This window comes from Pseudochaenichthys georgianus, chromosome 24 (assembly GCF_902827115.2).
Source record: "Pseudochaenichthys georgianus chromosome 24, fPseGeo1.2, whole genome shotgun sequence".
In the NCBI taxonomy this organism is placed as follows: Eukaryota; Metazoa; Chordata; class Actinopteri; order Perciformes; family Channichthyidae; genus Pseudochaenichthys; species Pseudochaenichthys georgianus.
Genome location: NC_047526.1, coordinates 27,493,202 through 27,512,172, shown reverse-complemented (window position 1 = coordinate 27,512,172; position 18,971 = coordinate 27,493,202). Strand labels below are relative to the sequence as shown.

Sequence of the window (18,971 nt, the reverse complement as noted above, 5' to 3'; positions counted from 1 at the left end):
GTCACACCGAAGTCTGGCCAAACTAAACATTTCTCAACATCATCTCGGTGGATTGCCATAACATTTTACCCAGTCTCAGAGGAGGAACCCTAAAGAATTTGTTAATCCTCTGACTTTTAGTATACTCCCATCATCAGGTCAAATTTTAAATGTGCACAAAAAATGATACATAAAAAAGGTCATTGTGTCATCTTCAAAGCAAACGGCAGTAAGCGTGAGGTGAATCCACAAACAATGTGAAATACTACAATAAAATACTTCATTTCAAAGTGTTAAGTTAATTCAATATGTTTTTATTATTAATCCAGTTACCAGAGGAAAAAGTAGAATGATAAAAACAAGGTACCAGTAACATTGCATTTCCTTTGTAAGCTTATCTGTTCTTCCCAATTCCTTCCTGGGCCGACATTATCTTCACATCCTTGTGATGGAAACGATCATCATCATCATCATCATCATCATCATCATCATCATGAACATTCATATGTAACGGTGAAAACACATGAAGCAGTCCTTTTACAAAAGTACACAACAGACAAGTTGGAAATAAACAATGACTAAGGGATATATTTACAAGACTTATTAGCTCCAAGTTAAAACATAAAGTAAGATCTGTGTCGAGACAACAACAAAGAAAATCTTAAAATAATGCCGTGCAAAAAATTACCCACAGCAGCATCTGGTTCAGCGATGTCGGGGTAAAAGGAAACCATTTGTAAGTCGTGCGCTCTTCATTAACTGTTCAACACCGTCTCTTAAAGCTGGTAGCATGTGGAACATGTTAATAAACCTTAAAATGATGTTTCCGGCTGTTTGCAGCTTTACAAGATAAAATCCCTCATTAAGACACATAAAGGCCCCTGCTCTCCAACATGGAGGACTGTGAGATACGCATCTGGCTATTGTGACTGAAAGATAACTCAACAGATAATATGTGTTCAAATACTTCGGATAAAGTTTAAAAGGATCAGAGTGTAGGATTAAGAGGATTTAGTGGCATCCTGCATTGAAACCAACATAATAACCGCTTATAACGTAATGCTTAGCCAGACAGCTCATACATTTTCAGGGTCACAGTGACCTGTAATCGGCTGCACAAGCCACGTACGGTGTTTTTGGAAAAATATTCTACTGTTTAAGAGTGAAAGAGGTGAAGAGGCAGTTTGCAAAGTTCATGGTCTGGGACTCGTGTATAAGACAATCTTACAGGCACTCAAAACTTCTGTGACTGCTGACCTGACAAATCACATGGACCCCTGGGGGTGAACTTGGTGTAAGAGTCAAAACTGCAGAATCCCTTTCTGTACCATCGCTAAGGAAAACAAAAACCCCATGGAAAAGAACATTTAAAAAAACCCAATAGATACACACAAATAGACCAAAAAAGCACCACAGAAAACGTGGTCTCAGTTCCCAGTTTTGCGAGACTCGAGTGCTACACCTTCTGTCCGAGCGGCGCCGCTAACCTCCGGCCTGACTTCATGCGGCTACGTGCGTACACCCGTAAGAAAAGTGCCAAGAAAACTACCCCAACACCAAATCCACCTATTATGGTGACTGCGTGACCGTAGAGGAAACACGAGAGCAGAATGGCGATGGCCTGTCGCAGGGTCATGATGATGGTGAAGACCGCGGCACCAAACTGGCTGATGGTGTAGAAGATGAAGAGCTGGCCGCACGCCGAGCACACGGACAGCAACACGGCGTGAAAGGCGAACTCCGAGTGGCGCATCATGAAGGCCACCGAGTCGAAGAAGGCCCCCTGCTCCAGCAGAGAGCCCACGGTGAACAGGCAGGAGAACAGGTTCACCCCGAACATCATCTGCACTGACGACATCTTGTACTTGAACAGGTTGTCCTGCCAGTTGGAGGTGAAGCTGTCGAACACGATGTAGCCGATGAGGATGACGATCCCGCTGAAGGTGGTGACGGTGGACAGTTGCTTGCTGGGCGTGCTCGACAGCAGGAACATGCTGACGCCCAGCGAGATCAGCACGGCCGTGAAGTACTCCCAGTACTCGTAGCTCTTGTGGGAGACGATCTTCCCCATGAGCATGACCGGAATGACCTTGGAGGCCTTGGCCAGGACTTGCGTGGGGAAGCTGATGTACTTCAGGGCCTCGTACTGGCACCAGCTGCTCATGATGTTAGAGAGCGAGGCGAAGGAGTACTTGTACATGGGCGCTCCGTGGCGAGGCTGGTTGAACATCAGGCACCACAGCCCGGACACGGTCAGAGCCAGGATCCGGTTCATGAACACCAAGAACTGAGAGTCTTTGAACTTCTCGCCCGCCTCTTCTGGAGTCGTGGATCCGTACGAGCGCGTCATCACCCTCTCCTGCAGGACGCCCCATGTCAGGTACGATACCTAAGAATAAGAACATTTACTTTGTGATATCGATAGTTCTGTTGAAAAGTGGAGCACTGAAGGTAATTATTGAATTTTGAGCAGAGATTCTTTTGCAACATAAACCTAGAGATTTGTACCAGGAGAGAGTTAACTTATACTAATCTGATTTAGCCAACTACTTTTACCTTTTGTGTATTTACAGGTTTTTTGACAAAGGAATTGTGTTGAGGATTATTGAAAGGGTGAAAAAACGTAAAAGCTGGTTTTGAGATTGACTTGGTTTCTATTGAGTGTAAAAGAAGTATGTCTTACAGCAATATATAATAAATGCTGTTTGACTAAAGTCTGGTGGGTTTGAGAGGAACACAATAATTAGGTTTTGTATGTCAATAAATAGTAATAATTTTCTAAATCGCTGTTGATAATATATAAACTTCCTCGCAGGTCATAGCATGGTGCAAAAACCGGTATAATGTTCCCATCACTGCTTGGTTTGGAGCTGGAGTCGATAAATGGCCATTTGTCCTGTGAAAACAGTTTCCCTAATTACGCATCAAACAGACAAGGACCAACATAACCATTCATTTGCAGTCGTGTTTCTTGCCACGTAAAACTCTGATTTGGTCTCCATAACTTCCTCTCCAGCTACTTAGAGTAAAGTGGTACATTTTGCATCCGTGTAAGTAGATGGTGATCTCATTGTCAATAGGAGTGACCTCTTACCTTTACATGTAGTTATTAAGTATACAAATATTGATTGTAATGCAGCCTTAAGCTAGGGCTGCTCAATTAAATCGCATTTTAAATCGCAATTACGATTATGGCTTGCAACGATTACGAAAACAACGCAATCGAAATAAAACGATTATTTTTTATTATTATTAATTTGCCTTTTTTATTATTGGTTTTTCAGTTGAGTTATACGTAAAGTTCAGGGTAACCAACTGTTAAAAACATACTGTTCAAAATAATTCTCCAATAAATTGATGTTTTCAAAGTAACTGTTTTTAATAGAGGCTGTGGCTCAGCGGTAGTGTACTGAACTTCGAATCAGGTGATCGCAAGTTCGAATCCCACTGCAGTCAGCATGTCGTTGTGTCCCTGGGCAAGACACTTCACCCTAAATTGCTCCTGTGGGGATTGTCCGTAAGTCGCTTTGGATGAAAGCGTCTAACAAGCGACATGTAATAATCATGATATCAATTATTGACCCAAATAATCTAGATTATGATTTTTGCCATAATCGATCTTAAGCTAGATCAGTTTGATGAAGAGCTTGATTTTAAAGTTGGTGAAGAGTGGCCTTCAGAGTTTCCTAACAGCACCTCCCTTTGAACAAACTCAACCTGAGCATCTTTTACCAGAGGTGTGGACTCGAGTCACATGACTTGGACTCGAGTCAGACTCGAGTCACCAATTTGATGACTTGAGACTCGACTTGGACTTTAACACCAATGACTTGGGACTTGAGCCTTCTGACTTGATACTTTAATTCAGAGGTCTCCAACACGCCGATCGCGAGCTGCCGCTAGAAGAGCAGATCCATTGGTATGGTACGCAAGTACCATTGTTTTGAAGTGGATTCTAGCAATTACTGGAAGCCAGTGAAGGGGGCGGAGTGGTTACATTATATTTGGTGAAAAGTACTTAATGACTTGTTTAAGACTCGTTTTGTCAAAGTTTAGGACTCGGACTTGCCCATCCTGACTTGAGACTTGACTCGGACTTGAGCGCAAAGACTTGAGACTTGACTCGGACTTGCAAAACAATGACTTGGTCCCACCTCTGTCTTTTACATTTGAGAGTGGGCCGACAGCAGGTAAAGCAAACATACAACATCCTGCTCTACGGCAAACAGAAAAACATGTATATCGTATTATAGGGATTAGACCACATGTAATGATATGTATTCAATGGGTGTACTTAAGGAGGATCCCTACCTGAAGCCCAGCCGCACAGAAGATTAATTTGACGACCTGTTTCACCGACGAGCCTGAATCAGCCTCGTTCCTGGGTGTTACCGACACGTCATCCAACAGACCTGTTTTAGCCTCACTGCCAAACACGCAGGACTTAATGAGAGGGAAGCAAATCCCGCTACCTGAGAGAAAATACAAAATGAATAATAAAGTGGACGAGGAAGTTACTACAACAAGAAGTGTTTGTTTTTTACTTGGCATACATCGATTGGTGTTAGAATCTCACAAGCACAAACCTGTTTCTAAGTAATTGGTGCGCTTGAAGTAGCTAATGAGGAAGTAGCCAGGAATGATGATGGTGGAGTATCCTAGCACGTTGACGAGGAACCGGAAGAGCCACACATCGTGCCAGCCTTCCAGTAGTGATGCCTCCTCTGCAGCCACAGGGGAAGGGAGGAGAAGCAACACAAGTGCAGGCCAAGCCCTGAGAAAAGGTAACACAGGTATGTTTATTAGACAACATTTTGGAGAACAGACAGAAGGTGAACGCTGTAGCAACTCAGATTGTTTTCTCTATGTAATATATAGAAAACATAATCATACATTAACATAATAAATCACACTAATGTCCATCATAACAATGATGATGATAGATATTTTGATATGCGTTTACTACTTTCTTAAACTGACAATACCAATGTTGTCAAGTGAATGTGTTTCACAATACCTCTTTACTCATCAAATTGAATCCTTTGGAAATAATGTATTGTGAAATTGAAATGTATTTCACAATCAATAACTAACAAAATGACAACAACAAAAATGTATATATATCAAAGTGTTTGTCCATAGGTTTGGCAAAGCTTCAAAAACTCCTCCTACAAAGATCCTACATTTCCCATAATGCCACTTAATTGATAACATGTTTCATGAACCCTTCCTGTGAGGAAAACGCCTTCTAACTTTCTCTAGTTTGTACTGCAAGCTTGCTATTAAAAAAACGTCCAAGTCTCCAAGCTGTAGCCGTCTGTCCAACTATGGATGTATTCAAGATAACATTCAAACGTGGCGCCTCATTGAGTCCTATCAAAGTTTACTGGATGCAAATCTATTCAAATATACCGTCTGGAAACGGCCTGTTCTGCCATTTTTGCACGAAAAGAGCACCCACAAGCAGATTAAGTAACACTGATAACTCAACCAAGGACACCTGTAATGAAACCCTATCTTCTTTTCAAAAAGGTGTGCTCCTTGCTGTCGTGGCACTGAGTGTGTATATCCCATTCAAAGTGAGGCAGGGCCTCCTCCCAAGGGGGAGCCCGACTCACACAGAGTGTCTTTGTGTGGGCCAGCAGTCCACTGCAGAGAGACCTGGGCTGTGAACAAGCAACTTATTACATGAAGGAATGCAGTGCACTGGCTGGGCGTCAAACCCACAGAGAGAGAGCTGCCAGAAACATACCTGGGAGAGAAAGAGTGTGTTGTACCGGTTGTACCACATACATGACAGCAGATCGCATGGAGTGAATCCCCCCTGACAACTATGTCATTTTTACTACCTGGCTGCTGGAGGGTGAGCTATGGACATGTATCCATGCCATGGTAATCAAACATCAGTCCAGAGGGAAAAACCCAGTGGTGTTGCAATCAATTATGTGAATTGTAATCATAAGGAATCACATGCAGCACTTTAATGGGTGGTTAACTCCCATCAAAACAAAGTAAAAAATAACCAGTGGTGTAAAGTAACTAGGTAGATTTACCCGAGTACTGTACTTAACTTCCATTTTGAGTAACTTGTACTTATCATGAGTATTTATTCTACCCCCACTACATTTCGGAGGTAAATCGTGTACTTTTACTCGAATACATTTACTTTATACCCTGAATTACTTCTCGTATTTAAATTAATGATGTGAAATATAATCAACACTTAAATCAGACTTTAGTTACACCTGAAGTAAAATTCAAAAGCTTACTTTTGGTATTTTAAGTATATTTTGATGCCAGTAGGCTACCGTTGAGTAACATTTTGGATTGCAGGACTTTTACTTGTAACAGAGTATTCCTACACTCTGGTACATGAACTTTAACTCAGGTCTGATATCTGTGTAATTATTCCATCTCTTTTAATAGCGTATAATAAAAACATGTTCACTGGAAAACAAATAAACAGTCAGCAGAGCCTACATAAATAACTCATTTTTATCACGCCTTTTTCTAGAGTAAGCTAACATTTAGTCTTGGTGTCTACTGTCTACCATTACCTCCATGAAAAAGATTGCATTTTCTCCACTCTCGGTGGCCCGACACCTGGAGCAGCTCACCCGCCGACAGACTCAAGTGTCCCCGCTGGAACAGAGCATGAAGTCCGGCAGGTAACGATATTTTAGTAATAATTATTAGGAGATTGTCTTGTTCCGGACTAGCTGCCTTTTAGCTCTAATGTCTTCAACTTATCCTCAATGGCCGATGTGTTCACTTTGAGCAGGAAAGCCACCCTCCTCTTTACTCAACACCAGGAGGATGCCGGAGCACAGCGCACCCTCGGCGGCAGCGCCCCTGTCGGTGAGGAGGAAAAACTGCAAGGAAAAGCCGGTTTACTTGTTGAGCACATTTCAGTACACAATGCAATTCAATTCAAGATTAAAAAACTGTATTGTTATATGCACAGTAGCTACAGCAGGGGTGTCCAAACTTTTTTCACCGAAGGACACATAAAGAAAAATATTCGAAGGGCAGGGCCGCTCACTGAGGTATATTACCTCATAAATTAAGTTAAAAGTTAGCAAAATCAATCAAAAGTAGGTAAATTATGCTTGATACTTGAGTCTGCTTTAAGAAGAATAAACAGCCTACATCCCAGCTCTCCAGAGTTTCATTTAATTTGTTAGCAGCTCATCCCTTACAACAGGAGCCCCAGATTGATTATCATAAGAGGAAATAGGAAGGGTATATTTCAAGTTTGTTATGAATAAGTTATTGGGCTTTTTTCTTATCGACTTAGATTTGTTAGAGCATATTTTCAAATGTAGTTGACTGAATTTATTGTAAAGTGGGCTTATTAACACATGAACACTATACTGTGTAATATATGTATACAGATATATGTAAGTACAATACAAGAAAATCTCAAGTTTCATTTGTGGCTGTATTCCATTATACTTTTTGAATTTGCTGAGGGCCGATTCAAAATGTCCCGCGGGCCGCATTTGGCACCCGGGCCGTAGTTTGGACACCCCTTCAAGGTTATTATTTTGTCATACGAACATAGCTACAGTGTAGTTATGACGATGAACATCTTAGGTCACAGGCTCCTCCAACAGTGCAACACAATAAAACAGGTAAACAGACAAATACAGTGCAAGTAAATAGTAAATACCAAAAGAAAAATGGTTTTAAAAAGTGAAAAAGTGCAATAAGAGCCTATATGCAAGGAATATAATATATTAGGTAAATAATTTCTAAATAGCAGCCAGATGATGGGCTGCAGTGTAGTTATGGCAATTCAAATCCTAAGACCAAAACTCCTCCAAAAATACTACCTAAATAATATATAAGTCATTAAACGAATAAAACCCCCCCAATAAAAATAGCAAGAAGAAACAGAGTAAAAATAAAAATAGTGTACGATTATGTTGCAAGAGCAATGTGCAAGTAATGCAGGATTCTATATACATGTAAAACTGAGTGTCAGTGTCATGTTGTGAGCAGACATATTCTCTTATAGTGTCCCTGCTCAACTGGCTCATTCTTTGACAAACATTTGTGTGAAACAAAAGGTAATAATACCTTACTTTGGGAAAATGATCCTTCCCTGGGATGTCTTCCTATTATTAATTTATGGGCCAAATATCTTGGGACAATTACTGATACGTTGACCTTTGAAATTTCATAGATGGGTAACTTTCCTTGAAAAACAGGAACAGGTTACCATGAGAATGTGAAGTAAAATTGCAGGGAAAAAACAATCTCATGTGTACAAGGTCAGCCACATGTAAATTCAGCTACTCCATGTTTTCCATACCCTTTTCTTGTTATTTTAATTTATACTCACGCTTCTTAATATCTTGTTATCCTTGTGTGAACTCTTACCTGTCCTTTCCTTGGTGTGATGACTATAACTGTTGGCTGAGCAAAAAATTGCACCTCAGGAATAAAATAAAAAATCCCTATGAAGATTAGATAATGATATGCTTTAGGTTGAGTCAAAGGTAGAGTTTTTACCCTGGCGCTGCTGCCTGCCTGTTCTCCTCAGAGGGTGAAAGTCCCAAACTTTAAGCATCATCAACAAGGAAATAGAGTAGAGAAAAGGGAGCAACACAAAAGGAGACCAAGGAATTTTGTTTTTTTGGCCTGAAGCACACTTCAAGTCCTCTCCATGCACCTTGAATCTGTTTGAGGTAGTGCCAGAAACTCCCCAACAACACATGAAGTACTCAAAGAGTTCCACATCAACTAGCTTCAACATTAAAATGCACATGCAGTGGCAAAGAGGTTGGAAAAGACTGACGTTATTCAAACTTATGATATTTTGCTGGCAATATAATGTAATGAAAGCACATGTGGAGCTCGTACTGATGACGGCTCTGTTGCCAGTGAGTAAGCATTCAAACAAAGTGACACATCTAAAGAACATGCATGTTTAATAGATTACACCTGTTCATTTGTCTTCTATGACGTGTCAAAGGTCTTTGCAGGACCTTTACTCAAATTAACATTGTACATTTTTCTTTCTTCCTCTTCTGATCAGATTGACTTACCAAAACCTTTTGATAGAGACAAACAGGAATGTAGTGAATGTGCACTTCTCATTATGTTACTTCATTTACATTCAGTTGATCAATTTGCTCTATATTTTAACTTGCGCTATTGCATGTCAATTAGAGGTTTTCTTTTAGTTGTGATTTTCTTTTTTTAATATACGTTTAATGAGCATTGTTCGAGAGAGCCTAAGATCCAAGATATGTAATATAGACGGCCGTTTCACTGTTTTTCTTGTGCATATGATATTAAAGAACTCGATCTTGACAATTTAGCCTAATTGTGTTATTTCCAACATGATTAAAAGCATACAAGTCTTGTAAAATTAGAAAATTAAACACATAAAACATAACTAATGCCACCAGTTTTTGACACCAACTAAGGTTGCAGTCTCACTGACGCATCAATCAAACAGCCCAGTTAGAAGAGGAATACATGGAATAGAGTATATATCATGAGACACTGGATTATCTCACTTTTTCACAACAGCTTTTTGTTATTAACATAGCCCCTAGCAACACCAGCATGACCTACAGTACACTGTGAATATAACACAAATAGCTTCACGCCATAGGCTCAATAGGGAAGTAGGTATAGTTTCATAACCTTTTGTTCTAGCCGTTCACCACAGATGTTTGTCTGCTTGGAAGTAGTCACCATAATTTGTAATCTGTCACAGTCAAACCCTCAGAGCACCTAACCATGATCACCACAGATTACGTGTCATTATTCACCTGTGCATGACAGTTTGCTAGCTTATTATCCAGCATGCTTTGTTGTTGTTATGTGTGTATAATAAAGGTTACAGCTGAGTGGAATTTTCAGACGTTCCACAGCCATTGTATTATTGGAGCCATTGCTTACAGGCAAACAAAACGGTACACCTAAAAGTATCTTACGGGAAACACAGAACTGTTTATATGCGAGAGTCTTGTCGTTATTAACTGTATTAATGTATGATCAGATTTTTTGCTGTACACAAATCACAGTAGTGCTTCACGCTATAGCCTATAAAGGGCTCATTTAATTACTTCACCTCTCCTTTTCTTTTACTAACATAGCACATACAATTGATATTGCTTCTTCTGTCTCCTGTTTGCACGCCCAAAATATCTTTGATTAACCCTTTTGATAAAGCCGGAGCTATCTGTGAAGACCAGATGGTGGATAATGTCTCTTTTTAAAATGTACCTAAGATTCCAGTAACCCAGAAAAGCGTACAACGTGCATGAGTTTTCTTACCATTTTATTACAAAATAAACGGCTTATATTAACTAGACAGGGCAGTGTAATTACAAACCAAAGTACAGGAACAGTTTACTGCAGATTAAGGACAGGATGAGATAAATAGAGAAAACCGCTTGACTACATGAAGTAGCAAAGGTGAACAATCACAAAGGAGGAAGCTGCATTTTGTGTTATATATTATATTTTTATAAAATATATAAGAAAAAGCAGTGATTAGATCTTTTAGTTTGACATTTATTCTCTGATTCCATTCCTCAAAAAGTCTTTCTGTGATCGTCTGTAAGTTATTGGTGTGGCGAAAAGAAATGTTAAAAAAAAAGTATGTGGCTACAATGATGGCTATGAAATAAAATGCAATCAAAGCACTGATACAGTTTGAGAAACTGTGAAAAAAAGCTATTTGGATGTCCAATATTTAAATTACAAATAGGTTAATGTGATTAAGAGGTAGTATCTTTTATGTTCATTTAAAATGTGGATTTGGGATTCGCATCGAGGTGGTTTGTGAGAGGCAGGATGACTGAACCAATGAGCACCCAGATGCGCAATACATCTGAATCACTCTCTTTGTTAGGGGGAAGTCATATTTTGTGTTGCACTCGTTTGTCTAGGGATAAATACACATCAAATCAGAATGTTCTAGAAATAGAGGCACTATTTAACAAAAAACGTTAGCTAAAAATTCTGCTTTTTTTGTTGTTTTTAAATCAAATATCTCCACTCACATGAAGCTCTAGGTAATTTAATAAATGTTGTTAAGCCTAAGATTTATCTCAAAACTTCACGCTGACCACCGACCTCCCGGAGATCTGGATGTCATCAAAAGGAAAAAGGGCCAGAATCTGAAAGACAAGGACACAAAAGATGTTAAGATATGTATTGTGGTCCATCTCAGTAGTCTCCGCTGATGTACCTGTAACTTTTAAAATCACAATAACTCACGTCATCGTTGCCGTCGGCCAGATCCAGCGCTGTTTCGTCCTCCATGTTTCGCAGCATTGTGTCGGCGCCGGACTGGCAGAGCAGGTTGGCGATGGCGGCGTCTTGTCTCCCGACGGCGAGATGCAGCGACGTGCAGCCGTTGAACATGGCAGCGTCCACGTCGGCTCCCCAGCTGAGCAGCAACTTCACCGACGTGATGTCGTGCAGCTCCGTGGCGAGATGAAGAGCTGTTTTCCCGCTGGTTCCTTCCTGTGAGCGCCGTGGATGGAAAATAGCAATGAGGAATTCCACAGATACACAAATGGCACACTACCATAAAGTTGGTCAATTTTATTTGTATAATTGGTTTGCAAATATGCAGATATGTATTTTACATTTTGCATTCTTAAAAGCTGGAGAGAAAAGGCCACAGATAGTCACATTGTAATGATAATAATAATAATGTACTGGATGTAAGCACTGTGATATGTTTGGCTGCTGATTTAAAGTGAGAGGAATGTCTGGGGTAGTTTTGGGACTGACTGCCAGGCCAGCCTAATCATATCTGGGATCTAATTATGTCCTATGAATCCAGCAGGAAGCCCTGAGCTCGGCTCATATCACTATCAGCATTGCACAGGTGCAGCAGATTTGTAGTCCAGAACACAACATAAGGCCAGTAAACAACAGTGTGAAAGGGATAAGTGTGAAAATAAATACTGTCACATTGCTGGCTCATAGGAGGGATCCTCGGGGAAACCCAAGCCCAGACTAATTAAGCAGACTTTAATGACTATGACATTTAGATTTAATCTCATAAGTGGCAGCTGAGTCGGGGCTGCAGGTACAAGTTAGATATCATGGCAATTTAAACATTATTTAAAGGGTTATTTCAACTGCATTACAAAAAAACTTTTAAATAATAATAATATTTAATCAATTTATAATCCTTATGATGCAACTAACCTGGATGTTCAAGTCTGCTTCCTTTTTCACCAGGAGCTTCATTATCGGATGTTGCCTGTTCAGTGCAGCCAAGTGAAGACAAGTGAGACCTGCAAGTCAAAACCTAATGAGATGTGGGACATGGGGACATGGGGACATGCTCTTTCAGGGCAAAGGAGACTGAGGGATGAATTCAATAAAAGCACAAATACAAACTGGTTGCCCACTGCTCCTAGTACTAGGATGGGTTACAAGCAGAGAACACATTTGACTGTGTGTGCATGTGTGACATAAAGAGGGTTTCATCCTCCGATTCTATCCATCTATCTGATTGTATACAACTGATTATGTCCTGGCATTCAAATATGTATGCAAGAAAACACAAATTAACATGTTGTGGGTGTACAATATATCACAAACTTTTGAAGCTGGACAGTTTACAAAACCGACTTTGGTAGATACATTTCAAATGTTTCCTTTGAAGCTATATTAGTTGAGAAATAGCAACCAAGTTCATTATTTTCTTTAAAGAGCTGATAACAATAGCCTTGCCTTGAAAGCACCAGAACGCTATGTGACATTTCGACACACTTAACGGAGTTGCACAATCTTGGGAAGTTCAACATCAGCTACTCAAAACAAAAAACCACACAGATGGTGCAGTCAGTTCAAAATGTCTCTAAGTAACAGCAGTGATGCAGCAGTCAGTGTTTTCCTCACCTCTCCAGTTCTGGATCTCGAGGACCGGAGCCATCTTGCTGGGGGAAACGTCTCGGGTCATCTCCGTGGCGCACTCTGTCTGCCCGTGCTGGCAGGCCACGTGCAGCGCGGTGTTCCCCTCTTGGTCCTGCAGCTCAAGCCCCGCCCCCTTCTCCACCAGCTGCTTCACCACCTCCGGCAGCTTCAGGTAGGTGGCCAGGTGCAAAGGCGTCTGAGGAACACCAATCATAAAAGGATGTGTGATACAGTCAAGTCTCTGGTTAAATTGATTCTTTAAACTAAGGGAATAACTTTTTGATTGGCAAAACATTTGATAATCAATTAGTTGTTCTAGTCAATTATCAAGCAAAAATATTTACAACTTTACTTCTGATTTATAACATTGTCCATGTAATGTCTTTGGATTTTGGACTACTAAAAACCCACAATATTCCCTCATTTTATTCAGAATTTTTTTTATCTAAAATGATTTGTTTTATGATAAAAATTACAGTTTAATTCCTAATTTAAGTAATTATCTCGAAGATGTTAAGTTAAATTAATGTCTATTTGTTCACTATTGCTGAATAAGGTAACACAACTGTAACTGAGCCTTTAGGCCAGGGGTGTCAAACTCAAGGCCCAAATCCGGCCCGCGACTTCATTTCATGCGGCCCCTCAAGAGATTGCAAAGAATATAATGTTTATTATACGGTTACATGCCGATTTACAGAAGCACGTTACCTATAAACTACATATCCCACAATGCATCTGAAAGTTGACTTTTTTCTCAGAATTTGACTTTTTTTTCTCAGAACAAGTTTTTTTTCTCAGAATTTGACTTATTTTCTTCACAATATTAATTTTTTCTTAGAATTTGCCTTTTTCTCAGAATTAGATTTTTTTTAAATCATTTTGTAACATTCTCAGTGAAGAGACTTGCAATGATTTGCCCTAGACTTCTGCTTTCAGATGTAGTATCCGATAATAGTCCAATGCAGAGGCAACAATGTCATATAATACATTATTTTATATATATTAAATATTTATATATGTATTTTGATATATAGTCTTAAAGTTACAACCGGCCCTTTGAGTGCAAACATAATGCTGATGTGGCCCGCAAAGAAATTGAGTTTGACAACCCTAGGCCATTGAATAATCTATTCTAATGTTTATAAATCTGCAGTATAACAATGATGATGTTGTTGGAATATATGTAAGCTGTTTGATGAACAAACTTAAAATGTTCAGCACAAAACAAACTCAATGACTTTTTGCAGACTCATGCTGTGTGCAGCACAAAATCAGATCCTGGTTTCATACAAAATGATGAAAAAAATGACTTCATTTATCAAAACGACAATTGTTTGTTTTTGCTTCCCCTAGAAAGAGACCTGTAGTATTAAAGCATTGCTGTTACCACCGGTAAGTCGATGTGTGTAGTCATTGTCCTTCAACACTGCCACTTATGTCATAGCATTTCCCAGAATGCCTTTGAATAACAACCAGAGAACAGGTCTGTACCTGTTGCATTCAGATGCATTACATATGAATAAAGAGTCCAACAGAGAAACACTCCAGCTGAGCAAGTTGCACCTCCTGTCCAAAACAAAGAAGTGGTAACGGCTGCACGGCAGTCTGATCTACTGAGGCTGCTGTGGGTGGAGAATTAGAGATCTGCTATGGCTTGACTTTATGATCATTTATCATCGGTAAGTCTGAATTGCATCTGTGCACCACACAGTAGAACTGCAAAAAAGGCACAATATTGCATCATTTTTGCTTGTTCATTTCAATGCATCAAGGGAATTTCTTTTAAAAAACCTAAAGGGGTTACGCTTCTCTCAAATGTGAGGTCTTAGAATGACTACTGAGAGGAAATTGTACAACCAACATGTCTCAGACTACCTGAGTCACAGCATGAAGTGCTGAATCTTCAGTTCAGACGTTTCCTTTTGACAGTTCTGTTAGTTTGACCTTCACTTCGGTTTTTATACTAGCAAGACTCTGGTCTGACATCTTGAAGGAACAATTCCTCCACCCACATCCACACAAGGATACTCTCCACAGCTCCCTGTTGTACCATTTCTAGAGGAGGTAGAGGAGGGGAGTTTCCATTTAAAGTCCCTTATGAGCTCACACTGGAACCACCCACTGTCACGTCCCTGAGAGAGGACGGACTGCGAATAAAGAGGAACAACAGTACTCTGGAAGTAAAGAGATATACTTTATCCACTCCACAATCAAGATACTCAAGGAAGTCACTTTGGATGCAAAATTCCCCCTTTTGTTTTTGAATGATTTATGCTGCACTTACCTGGTATAAATTATTTTGGATGTCCAGGACTTCTTTTGGGAAAATCTGTATCAACTGTTTGGCGATGAATTCCTCTTCATGGATGATCGCTAAGTGCAGGATGCTGCAGAAGTGACAAAGAAACATTTACATATGTATTCATCATGCTTGCACAAGCCTGAACGTTTACTTAGTTTGACATTGAGCAATCATCAGCCACAAAAGAAGTAGTTGCCTCACAATTTCCCTCAGTATTCATCTCAAGAGGCTACCTCAAAATGTTACATCTAGTGGGCTGAATGGCAAGAGTTAGTAATTGGGGTATGGGGCAATAACATTTTTAGAACAAATAGCATAGTGTGTTGATAAAGGCAGGTTGACAAAAAATACCCTAACCTCAAAACTGCTGTGGAAAGTTGAACCAAACAAATGTGTGAATCAAGCAGGAAATGGCACCAGAGCTTAATTTAAAATAAACTAGAACAACACAAATAGACTTGTTATCTGTAAAGTGATTTGAATGGGTTTATAGCAAGGTTCAAATTGCTCATATTTCAGGCTTCATATCGAAAGCAACACAACGCAGGATGAGGATGCATTGTATTGAAGTATTTATAGCGTACTACAAACTGCGTCTTACTGCAGTCACTGTGCTCTCTTAAGGTTCAGCAGTGAGTTTAAATGTCAAGTCGGAGACACACAGTGTGGGATTAAACAATGCCACTGCACAGACATCATGCCATTCAGTCAAATATAACACACATTACTTTAAACTAGTTTGAACTTTAGTGCTCCATTGAGATAATGTTATTTTGTGTTAGCATTTAAATGAAGGGAAAAGCTAACATTCCCTTTATTAACAACAAATGAATGATAAATGAATAAAAGTATATAGTATCTGATTGATTCAACAAATACCTGCAATAAAATAACAATGCATGATGTATTATGTGCCTTTTGACTATTTGTTTGCTATTCTCTAACCCTGAACTCTCAAACCCTGATCTACATTTCTGTTTTTTATATATTATTATTATTATAGACCCTCCAATAATCTATTAATCTAGAAAATAATGAATTCATTGATAATAAAAATATACTTTGTTACAGATCTACTAGTTTATCCAGTTTAATGTCACGACTGGCTGTTTTAAATGTGTAAACCAAAGCATGTGGCCCACTTAAGAGTCAACACCTTGAGCAGGGATTGCCTGGTTTGACTTGAATGAATAAGAGCTAAAGAATCCCACGGGGGAAACAGTAATGTTTGCATGATACTCTTTCACAGGCTCAGTCAGTTTGCGTTGTTTCAGGTGTTTTTCCCCTCTCCCAAGTATCTATAGTTAGGATGTGAGAATGAAACCATGTGTGGCTCCAACAACCAGCAAGCGGAAATGAAAAGAGGTCAAAGACACAACAACAGTTCTACTACGGTGGGACTACATCAATCACTGGATTACACGACAGGCTGCAGGAGTCATTAGCAGCTCTGCTTCACGTCCAAACAGACTTGGCAACAAAAGAAGAGTGGGTCACACAAGAAACAACTGATAACACTGTGTGAAGGAGGTTGAGGTATTTGGATTGAACAAAAAGCAGCAGTTTCATTGACTCAAACTGAAAGGATAAACAGCCATTGTGACGACAAGCAACACACTGACATTTACAGATGTCTGCTGTGGTAGAAGAAGAAAGAAAGCAGCTGGTGAATTGTGGGATACATCAATAAAAACATGCACACACTGTCCTATCCTGATCAACAAGTTTTCTGGATCAAATCCGTCCTAAGTGGTGCCTCAAAGCATGTGCTTTGTCTGAGCTGCATGGGGAAGTCCAGGCCTATCTGTTTCACTTCTGTTTTCTCACTGAGCAACGCCTCACAGTAGTGCATCCACATTCATGACACGGACACAGTTCATTTAAAAGAGTCTGAAGTATCACACTGTATGAAATCCCCTGCAAAACCAGTATCACATGAAGAGCTGTGTGATTTACAGTCTCCACTAACTTCTATATATGGATGTTTCCACCATCTGATCAAATTGAGTGAGCTTGCACGACCAGAGCTGAAACAACAGAAACAGCAACTACTTTTATATTGAAGTTTTCAAGCAAAAAAGGCCCAATCTTCTCTAGTTTCATCTTCTCAAATGTGATCTGTTGCTTGTCTCAGTTTTATATCTTTGAAAACTGCATAACTTTGGGGTGCACTCCTGGACTTTTATTACAGGCATTTTTCATTAATTCCGACATTTTGAAAAAAAGAAAACTGATCATGGTTGGTAGACAATATTAATTATAGGTTGCAGCCCTAATAACCAGAGCTACTGTTGTCAAAAAAGAACAATGCACAGTGCTAATTAAATACAACTTTGCTATGTTCAGAGAAAAAGGGGTGGACATTTTCAAAATACATGAATTCTGGGGTAAATAAAAAAATAACTGCGTTTCTCTTCCAACCTTGTTCTTTATTGGATACTGCTGCAGACTACTTCATAATAGACTTGTTGAAATGGTTCAAACTTAAACGAGAAATAGAATTGCAAGGCACCATGTTTAGTATGCATCGTTGGGCCTTTCAGCAAAGACCCAGGAAAGCTCAGAAAATATTAAATAAATACATAAATAACTTAGAATAAACATACGTGTCTCCATCTTCAGTGATAGTTGTGAGCAAGTTCTCCTCCTGTTCAGAGAGTTCAGAGCTCGGTGCTTGCTCCTCCAGCGTGTAGCCCTCTACTATCTCCGTCGGACTCTCCACCGTGATGGACGAGGACTCATAAGCCGAGTCGAGGCGCTCCTCCACGGCGGAAAACTTGTCCCTCGGCCCGCTGAAGTCGACGCTCGGCTCCCGGGGCTCCTCAGACTTCAGTATGGAGCGGCACGAGTCAATGCCCGAGTCTGTGCGGTTATCCTCCAGCGACTCATCTTTCCTGCAGTCGTCGCTCGCCATGGTGGTGTTTCTCTGGGTTTCCCCCTCCCTCCTTCCCCGAGGATTTAGAGGCTACTTGCGGGCTTTCGATGCTCTGTGACCGGACTCCGAGGAAACCACTGCTCCTTTGTGAAACCAGAGGAAGGAGCCACTAACCGATAATACATTACCCCCCCCAGCGACAGGCCCTCTTCACCTTTGATCAATTGTAGACTGTTTACAAGTTTACTACGGTCATGTCAGATTTTCGTGGGTTAAAAACAAGTGAGAAGAGGCGAAACGGCCACCCGTCGTCTAGATATCCGGTAACATCATGAGCTCCGGGCGCAGAGCATATGAGCAATGAAAGGCGATAAGCTGACATGTGAAAGGCGAAGCTGTTTTTGTCACGCGGGGGAATCCCCAGTGCGCGCGAACGTAAACACACACTATAAACGCGCGCGCACACATTCACTTCAACTGGACCAGCGTCAAGGTTCAACAGAGTAAAAGCGGAAGAAGTGAGATTTTCAAAATAAAACTGTTATAGACATTTGTAATTAATGGTCCCATCCATGTCATGGCCATTTCTACTGATCATAATTCCATTGTTGAGGTATACTAAATATAAATGTACATTGTGCAATACCTGGTGAATACACATACAATACAGAGATGCTGTGAGAAACCAATGTGATTTTGGAAAATTGCACAATTTAAATCTATTCTAGTAGACCTCAACAATGGAAATATGATCAGTAGAAATGGCCATGACATGGGACCTTTAAGATAGAGAACCGCAGTGACGCGTCCTAAAACCCTGAAGTAAGTTAGCATTTTTACCACGTCCGGTTCCTTCGTCAAAAAGCAACGCAATTTCTCCATAGGATTTTGGAAAATAGCTCCAAATAAGTT

General features: G+C 40.1%; 2 protein-coding genes across 2 annotated transcripts; both read right to left on the bottom strand.

Annotated features, from left to right (window-relative positions):
• Window positions 1-272: 272 nt before the first annotated feature.
• slc35b2 (solute carrier family 35 member B2) lies at window positions 273-6,817 on the bottom strand. The gene is made up of 4 exons (XM_034076706.1): window positions 6,537-6,817; window positions 4,566-4,753; window positions 4,291-4,451; window positions 273-2,368 (listed from the first exon to the last, which is right to left on the bottom strand). The coding sequence occupies exons 1-4, from the start codon at window positions 6,554-6,556 to the stop codon at window positions 1,436-1,438; spliced, it is 1,302 nt and encodes a 433-aa protein (XP_033932597.1). The 5' UTR covers window positions 6,557-6,817; the 3' UTR covers window positions 273-1,435.
• Window positions 6,818-10,262: 3,445 nt separating this feature from the next.
• On the bottom strand, window positions 10,263-18,486 carry nfkbie (nuclear factor of kappa light polypeptide gene enhancer in B-cells inhibitor, epsilon). The gene is made up of 6 exons (XM_034076068.2): window positions 17,791-18,486; window positions 15,167-15,269; window positions 12,868-13,078; window positions 12,169-12,257; window positions 11,224-11,472; window positions 10,263-11,123 (listed from the first exon to the last, which is right to left on the bottom strand). The coding sequence occupies exons 1-6, from the start codon at window positions 18,096-18,098 to the stop codon at window positions 11,055-11,057; spliced, it is 1,029 nt and encodes a 342-aa protein (XP_033931959.1). The 5' UTR covers window positions 18,099-18,486; the 3' UTR covers window positions 10,263-11,054.
• Window positions 18,487-18,971: the final 485 nt, after the last annotated feature.